At 37.4% G+C, this 8,975-nt stretch overlaps 1 protein-coding gene across 1 annotated transcript in view; it reads right to left on the bottom strand.

Moving 5' to 3' along the window:
• Positions 1–6,058: 6,058 nt before the first annotated feature.
• LOC124796374 (selenoprotein M-like) overlaps positions 6,059–8,975 on the bottom strand; it is a 42,435-nt gene continuing 39,518 nt past the window's right edge. The window contains exon 4 of the mRNA XM_047260539.1: positions 6,059–8,078. Coding sequence (XP_047116495.1) covers positions 7,962–8,078 — 117 coding nt within the window. The 3' untranslated portion in view covers positions 6,059–7,961. The remainder of the gene's footprint in view (positions 8,079–8,975) is intronic.

Here is an 8,975-nt window from a genome sequence, read left to right as displayed (position 1 = left end):
CAATGCTATTCAATACCTCCACATTAGTTATGCGATCTACCCATATAATCTTCAGCATTCTTCTGTAGCACCACATTTCGAAAGCTTCTATTCTCTTCTTGTCTACACTATTTATCGTCCATGTTTCACTTCCAAACATGGCTACACTCCATACAAATACTTTGAGAAACGACTACCTGACACTTAAATCTATACTCGATGTTAAATTTCTCTTCTTCAGAAACGCTTTCCTTGCAATTGCCCGTCTACATTTTATATCCTCTCTACTTCGACCATCATCAGTTATTTTGCTCCCCAAATAGCAAAACTCCTTTACTACTTTAAGTGTCTCATTTCCTAATCTAATTCCCTCAGCATCACCTGACTTAATTTGACTACACTCCATTATCCTCGTTTTGCTTTTGTTGATATTCATCTTATTTAGTAATTAGTACAGAATTTATATTTGTTTATACACCAACAATGGAATTTAAATTATGAAACAATTACTGATTTCACCCTATAATAAAAGATACTAACTAGGAATAGTTGAAATAAATTAGAAAATCAATTACTTACCTAACACTGAGCACAAAATTTGATCTGGTGTTGTATTCTTTAAAAATAAGGGCCAATCTTTCTTTTTCATAAAAATGAAGGTTATGTTCACGTATGTTAATGGACCTGGATAAACTGAAAGAACCAGAGGTAGTACAGAGTTTGAGGGAGAGCATAAGGGAACAATTGACAGGAATGGGGGAAAGAAATACGGTAGAAGAAGAATGGGTACCTTTGAGGAATGAAGTAGTGAAGGCAGCAGAGGATCAAGTAGGTAAAAAGACGAGGGCTAGTAGGAATCCTTGGGTAACAGAAGAAATATTGAATTTAATTGATGACAGGAGAAAATATAAAAATGCGGTAAATGAAGCAGGCAAAAAGGAATACAAACGTCTCAGAAATGAGATCGACGGGAAGTGCAAAATGGCTAAGCAGGGCTGGCTAGAGGACAAATGTAAGGATGTAGAGGCTTATCTCACTAGGGGGTAAGATAGATACTGCCTACAGGAAAATTAAAGAGACCTTTGGAGATAAGAGAACACTTGTATGAACATCAAGAGCTCAGATGGAAACCCAGTTCTAAGCAAAGAAGGGAAAGCAGAAAGGTGGAAGGAGTATATAGAGGGTCTATACAAGGGCGATGTACTGGAGGACAATACAGGGCGATTCAAAAAGAATACCACAACTTTAAAAATGTGTATTTAATGAAAGAAACATAATATAACCTTCTGTTATACATCATTACAAAGAGTATTTAAAAAGGTTTTTTTCACTCAAAAACAAGTTCAGAGATGTTCAATATGGTCTCCTCCAGACACTCGAGCAATATCAACCCGATACTCCAACTCGTTCCACACTCTCTGTAGCATATCAGGCGTAACAGTTTGGATAGCTGCTGTTATTTCTCGTCTCAAATCATCAATGGTGGCTGGGAGAGGTGGCCAAAACACCATATCCTTAACATACCCCCATAAGAAAAAATCGCAGGGGGTAAGATCAGGGCTTCTTGGAGGCCAGTGATGAAGTGCTCTGTCACGGGCTGCCTGGCGGCCGATCCATCGCCTCGGGTAGTTGACGTTCAGGTAGTTACGGACAGATAAGGGCCAATGTGGTTGATTGTGGAATTTGCAGCTCTCTGCTAGCTCTGCGAGTCGATTTTCCTGGGCTGCGAACAAATGCTTGCTGGATGCGTGCTACATTTTCATCACTCGTTCTCGGCCGTCCAGAACTTTTCCCTTTGCACAAACACCCATTCTCTGTACACTGTTTATACCAACGTTTAATACACCACCTATCAGGAGGTTTAACACCATACTTCGTTCGAAATGCACGCTGAACAACTATCGTCGATTCACTTCTGCCGTACTCAATAACACAAAAGCTTTCTGTCGAGCGGTCGCCATCTTAGCATCAACTGACGCTGACGTCTAGTCAACAGCGCCTCAAGCGAACAGATGTACAACTAAATGAAACTTTATAGCTCCCTTAATTCGTCGACAGATAGTGCTTAGTTCTGCCTTTTGTCGTTGCAGAGTTTTAAATTCCTAAAGTTGTGGTATTCTTTTTGAATCACCCTGTATTATGGAAATGGAAGAGATGTAGATGAAGATGAAATGGGAGATACGATACTGCGTGAAGAGTTTGACACAGCACTGAAAGACCTGAGTCAAAACAAGGCCCCCGGAGTAGACAAGATTCCACTGGAACTACTGACGGCCTTGGGAGAGCTAGTCCTGACAAAACTCTACCATCTCGTGAGCAAGATGTATGAAACAGGCGAAATACCCTCAGACTTCAAGAAGAATATAATAATTCCAATCCTAAAGAAAGCAGGTGTTGACAGATGTGAAAATTACCGAACAATTAGTTTAATAAGCCACAGCTGCAAAATACTAACACGAATTCTTTACAGACGAATGGAAAAACTTGTAGAAGCCAACCTCGGGGAAGATCAGTTTGGATTCCGTAGAAATACTGGAACACGTGAGGCAATACTGACCTTACGACTTAGCTTAGAAGAAAGATTAAGGAAAGGCAAACCTATGTTTCTAGCATTTGTAGACTTAGAGAAAGCTTTTGACAATGTTGGCTGGAATACTCTCTTTGAAATTCTAAAGGTGGCAGGGGTAAAATACAGGGAGCGAAAGGCTATTTACAATTTGTACAGAAACCAGACGGCAGTTATAAGAATCGAGGGGCATGAAGGGGAAGCAGTGGTTGGGAAGGGAGTGAGACAGGGTTGTAGCCTCCCCCCGATGTTATTCAATCTGTATATTGAGCAAGCAGTAAAGGAAACAAAAGAAAAATTCGGAGTAGGTATTAAAATTCATGGAGAAGAAGTAAAAACTTTGAGGTTCACCGATGACATTGTAATTCTGTCAGAGACAGCAAAGGACTTGGAAGAGCAGTTGAATGGAATGGATGGTGTCTTGAAGGGAGGATATAAGATGAACATCAACAAAAGCAAAACGAGGATAATGGAATGTAGTCGAATTAAGTCAGGTGATGTTGAGGGTATTAGATTAGGAAATGACACACTTAAAGTAGTAAAGGAGTTTTGCTATTTGGGGAGCAAAATAACTGATGATGGTCGAAGTAGAGAGGATATAAAATGTAGACTGGCAATGGCAAGGACAGCGTTTCTGAAGAAGAGAAATTTGTTAACATTGAGTATAGATTTAAGTGTCAGGAAGTCGTTTCTTAAAGTATTTGTATGGAGTGTAGCCATGTATGGAAGTGAAACATGGACGGTAAATAGTTTGGACAAGAAGAGAATAGAAGCTTTCGAAATGTGGTGCTACAGAAGAATGCTGAAGATTAGATGGGTAGATCACATAACTAATGAGGAAGTACAGGGTTGTTACAAATGACTGAAGCGATTTCACAGCTCTACAATAACTTTATTACTTGAGATATTTTCACAATGCTTTGCACACACATACAAAAACTCAAAAAGTTTTTTTAGGCATTCACAAATGTTCGATATGTGCCCCTTTAGTGATTCGGCAGACATCAAGCCGATAATCAAGTTCCTCCCACACTCGGCGCAGCATGTCCCCATCAATGACTTCGAAACGGTAAGGCTTCTGCTTTAACCTTTTCCGTAAGATTTTCCAAACCGTCGGCTGTGGTACGTTTAGCTCCCTGCTTGCTTTATTTGTCGACTTCCGCTGGCTACGCGTGAAACTTGCCCGCACGCGTTCAACCGTTTCTTCGCTCACTGTAGGCCGACCCGTTGATTTCCCCTTACAGAGGCATCCAGAAGCTTTAAACTGTGCATACCATCGCCGAATGGAGTTAGCAGTTGGTAGATCTTTGTTGAACTTCGTCCTGAAGTGTCGTTGCACTGTTATAACTGACTGATGTGAGTGCATTTCAAGCACGACATACGCTTTCTCGTCTCCTGTCGCTATTTTGTCTCACTGCGCTCTAGAGCGCTCTGGCGGCAGAAACCTGAAGTGCGGCTTCAGCCGAACAAAACTTTGAGTTTTTCTACGTATCTGTAGTGTGTCGTGACCATATGTCAATGAATGGAGCTACAGTGAATTTATGAAATCGCTTCAATCATTTGTAATAGCCCTGTATTGAACAGGATTGGGGAGAAGTTTGTGGCACAACTTGACCAGAAGAAGGGATTGGTTGGTAGGACATGTTCTGAGGCATCAAGGGATCACCAATTTAGTATTGGAGGGCAGCGTGGAGGGTAAAAATCGTAGGGGGAGACCAAGAGATGAATACACTAAGCAGATTCAGAAGGATGTAGGTTGCAGTAGGTACTGGGAGATGAAGAAGCTTGCACAGGATAGAGTAGCGTGGAGAGCTGCATCAAACCAGTCTCAGGACTGAAGACAGCAACAACAACAACATGTTAATGGTAATTAGTTAAAAATGAAAAAATGAATTTTAAGGAGGAAGATGGCAAAACATGAAGGGAGTTAAAATTATCCCAGCTTGCTCCACCACAAGACCATGGTGATCAAGCCTATGCAGCAGATAACTTGTTCAAATACTCTGAGAATCAATAATAACGAGGATAGGTAAACAACTCACCATAAAGATGACTGCAACTTAATTTTCAGCCACAGCTTTTGTCATAACACACACACACACACACACACACACACACACACACACACACACACACACACACACACACACCTGCCATCCCTGGCCACTGCTTCTACAGTCTCTGAGAATCAGATCCAAACAAACTACTACTAATGACTCCCTGCCTCTCATCGGCAGCTACTAGGCTAGTGGCAAGAAGTGGTGGCAGCACTGACTGCAAGCTGAGGGGAGTGGTATGAAGGAGAGAAACAGCAGTAATGAGGGAGTAGGGAAGCAGTGCACATACTCAGCTGCACACAGCCAGCAACAATGCATGACTCTTCAGCAAACAAACCATTTCATCTGCTGAGTCAAAAACAAGATTTTTCCACTCTCTCTCTTTGCAAATTTTATGTCCCATATCCAAACTAAAAGAATAATTACCTAGTAAAAAGGTTAAGAAACATAATCAAAGTGAAGTTGAGGCAAATATATGGCTATGATAGATGGCTTAAAATTCATCGTGGAGCATTCCATATGTACTAAACATGAATAAGTACATTTATTGCAAATGAGATACAAGTACAGCTATGGTTGTATATCTAAGAGACAAAAGATATTAATATTAAATGTTTGGATAATGCTTCACAGTTCAGACAACATTCGCCTAAGAGGTGGAATCTTTAATGTAATGAATTGCTTTGGTGATTGATGTGTTGCACAAGCATTTTTTGAACCAGCGAATGATGATAGTCACTATAAACTATTTTTGTAATGATAATCCACTGCTTGTGTGTATGTTTTATTTACGCACGTCACAGAGACAAGATAAATCTTGTTATACATTCACTCAATTGGAATCTGTTCATTAAGACAGACCTTTTATGGATATAGTCCATATCAATGTAATTTTGATGTTTCAAATGTTAAAAAACTTTATAATTAATGGTCACTGTACACAAGACAAGAAAGACAAAACAAAACAAGAGTGCAATATACAACACATTTACTATCAGAAGCATTGTATTTATTTTGAAAATTGGCCATTGGATATGTACTCTCAATTTCCACCAGTAACTGCAACACTTTGGAAAATGAATTTAAATCAGAACAGCTTTGTGGGTGTGCTGAAATAGAAAGGTGTGCAAGATTGAATAATAGGATGTCTTTGCTCCTTATCACACTTTACTTCGTCACCCAGTATCACAGTAAAAATCCAGTGAAACAGTGCACTTACCACGTTGGCTGAGGTTCAGGCAGAGTGTGTGTGTGTGCTGTGAAATTTCATTGGACTAACCTGTTGTATGTCTGTTCATTACGGGAAACTGCAATCACTCACTGTAGCAAATTACCTCCACCTCATCTACATAAATTTCACTATCCCACACACATTATTTCAGTGCTTTCATTACTACATTTTATACAACCTTGGAATCATGAGAGGATAAATTCCAAAGAAAAGAAAGTCCAGTAAAATGTTATATTTCTGCATTTTTATTGTGACTGGTTGGAAATTAGGCAATAACATGAAGATAGGCCTGTAACAGACTATTTACAAAATATTCCTAAAACTGGAATGTCTATAAGTACATTTACCTGAAAAAGACGAATTTGATACTATAGGCACAACAAAACACCAAGATATTTTGTATACCCTATCACAATACAGTAAAGAGAAATACTATGTTACAAGTTTGTGCGTTCTTTCTTGTTCTAAAGTTATTTTTAGTTTCAGGAGCACTGTTTCAAAATGAGTTTTTAATGGGCAGTGGTCGACTATCGTTGTGTAAATATGAAAACTGTGTGTAAAAATTGCACACAGATATTGTGACAATACAATTCACCAGTACAGTATATGATAAACACTACACATGAAAGAAGCTTGTTTATGCCACATGCACAGATGAGAAAGGCAAAAGTCTGCACCAGATCTGATGCAGCTACATTATTGTACATGGTTTGTATCACAGCTTGCAGCTTTAATGGAGGAGCAAATGTGGTTGCTTTCCATTGATAATTACAAAATAAACCATTACCAAAACACAACGTGCTTAGGGTACCTTATTATAGACACTGTATGAACTAACATTTATGTGATTTACAAAAAGAAAAATGCACATCATTGTATACATACAACTTCCAGAAAGACTTTACACTGATTGGCAAAATGTGGCAATGCCAAAACAAGATTATGACAGTGACACAGTGGCTGAAATGACAAACCGTTATAAAGTGCTAAAAATTAGTTTCCGGACTCTTTTATAACAACTACATGATATTGGCAATAAGCTTACTTTCAACACTATCTAAAATCCTGACTACAGCTTAAACACATGGACTTTAGTGCAACTTGGGAAACATTTCTAACAGTTTTTGGAAAAGGTGTGATGAAGGAGCCGCATAATGTTTTTGAACTAAAAATGTAGCTAAATTCATCATTTGTGCAGTGTTTCCATTTCTACAAGAGTATCCTCGATTAATTTATTACATAAAACATTATTTTTCAACTTAGCTTCAATGAGAAACTGTTTGAATAAAGGCAACCATGACAATTGTGTTTCTGTAAGTAATTGGTTTACACATTCTGGATGAATACATGCAGCACATTAACTATAACAAGATATCACAATACTAATAGGAGACTGAGTAAACTACACTATGACACTGACCAATTGCATCATGGACGATATGTCACAAACTACAGCTGACAATCACTAATTACTTGTTACAAACATCTACTTTATATGGAAGCATATACAGTTTATCAACCTGCATTCACGTATCATTTTATGAAATTCTTCTTCGGTATTTAAAATTTGCATTAATTTTACTGACACAGACACAAGTTCCACTTCAGCAACCATGTCACTAAGACTGTAATCAAATAAATTCACTAAGACTGTAATCAAATGAATTTACTTTCAATTTGGAAATGGCATCAAGTCAAAACTGATAAAAGTGAACATACTTTCATTTATAAACTATATTTTTCAATAAGAAAAATGAGTGGATATGAAGGGAACAGATGGAAAGATTTGAAACAAGAAAAAAAGCTATAGTCTAATGTCTGGATTACTTGATTTACAGTGATATGCACTTTTTTTGGACCTTTGTTTATTATGGTTTCTGTATATTTAAAAGCCTTAAGTCTTAAGCCACGCAAGACAGAAGCTCCTTCAGAGCCTTAAGCACAAACTGATTAACCCAGTGAAACAAATACTGTTTTCAATAAAGTAAACAGATTTTATACCAATATTCAACATTATTTACAGTGATTGAAGTAATTTAATGAAACCAAATGGGAAAGTTTTTTTCCCTTTTTCCTTCAGATACTGGAACTGGAAGGACTTCATGCAAAAGACAAACCACCACCATCGTCAAAATTCATTTCGGTTCACTGTTTCTGCTTCACTTTTTTTATGAAATCCTCGGTCCACAAGTAAGGTGTTGCAATCCTTTCGAGACAATGGTGCCAGGTCAATCCTTTCCAATTCCTGAAAGTACACAAAAAAATTGAAAACACATTTTTATATTATAAAAATTGTTCAGGACAATCATTATGAACATTTGTGAATTGTGTTTTGTTCATCTCATGATGTACATTTGCAATCCATTTGGTTTGCGTATAGGAGACATGTCAAAAATTTATAATATGTTTACAATGATTTTTATATTAATAAATAATAGCACTGCAATAAATAATAACACTGTAAGGATATTTCTTGGGATATATAACACATTGTATCCAGCTCTTATTTCCAGTTTGTCCTGCATGAATTCATCCATTGAGTAATAACATTTCAGTGTCAGTACCTCATACAGCTTTCTTTTAAACGAGCCTAAATTCATCTGCATCAACTTGTTCCCTTTTAATTTATTACAAATTTTCATTACCATGTATTGAGGTCCCTGGGCGTAAGTCTGATTTCCCATAAATTATCAAAGTTTTCTACATATGATCACTGATTTAATTAAAAAATATTGTAATTTTAAATACTTCAGTGATGTGAGCTACACTCCAACATTTCACACATATATTATACTTCTTGGGGCAACTTAAGTTTATTTTCAGAGAGTGAGAGAAAAGGGAAATAACCAAAACTAGAAGCAAAATAGGTTAGTCAGGATTAGTCTGACAAAATAAATATATTTTTAAAAAGAGCAGCTCTGACAGATTAGTAATGGACTTCAAATATAAACTGCATATCTCGACAAACAATACCCTGAAATAACATACACATTCTATTTTGTTAAATAATTTTTCTGATTTCAACAGTAACATCTGTTTGTGCAAGATATTTTATGCCAAACCTGTAGTATTTTAGAGAGATGGAGCACAGTATGCTGAAAGTGCCTGTTACACTGTAAAATACATCAAATTTAAGTACCTT

Source organism: Schistocerca piceifrons, chromosome 1 (assembly GCF_021461385.2).
Source record: "Schistocerca piceifrons isolate TAMUIC-IGC-003096 chromosome 1, iqSchPice1.1, whole genome shotgun sequence".
NCBI classification, from domain to species: Eukaryota; Metazoa; Arthropoda; class Insecta; order Orthoptera; family Acrididae; genus Schistocerca; species Schistocerca piceifrons.
The sequence above is the reverse complement of the archived record's forward strand: the minus strand, read 5'-3'. Positions and strand labels throughout refer to the sequence as shown.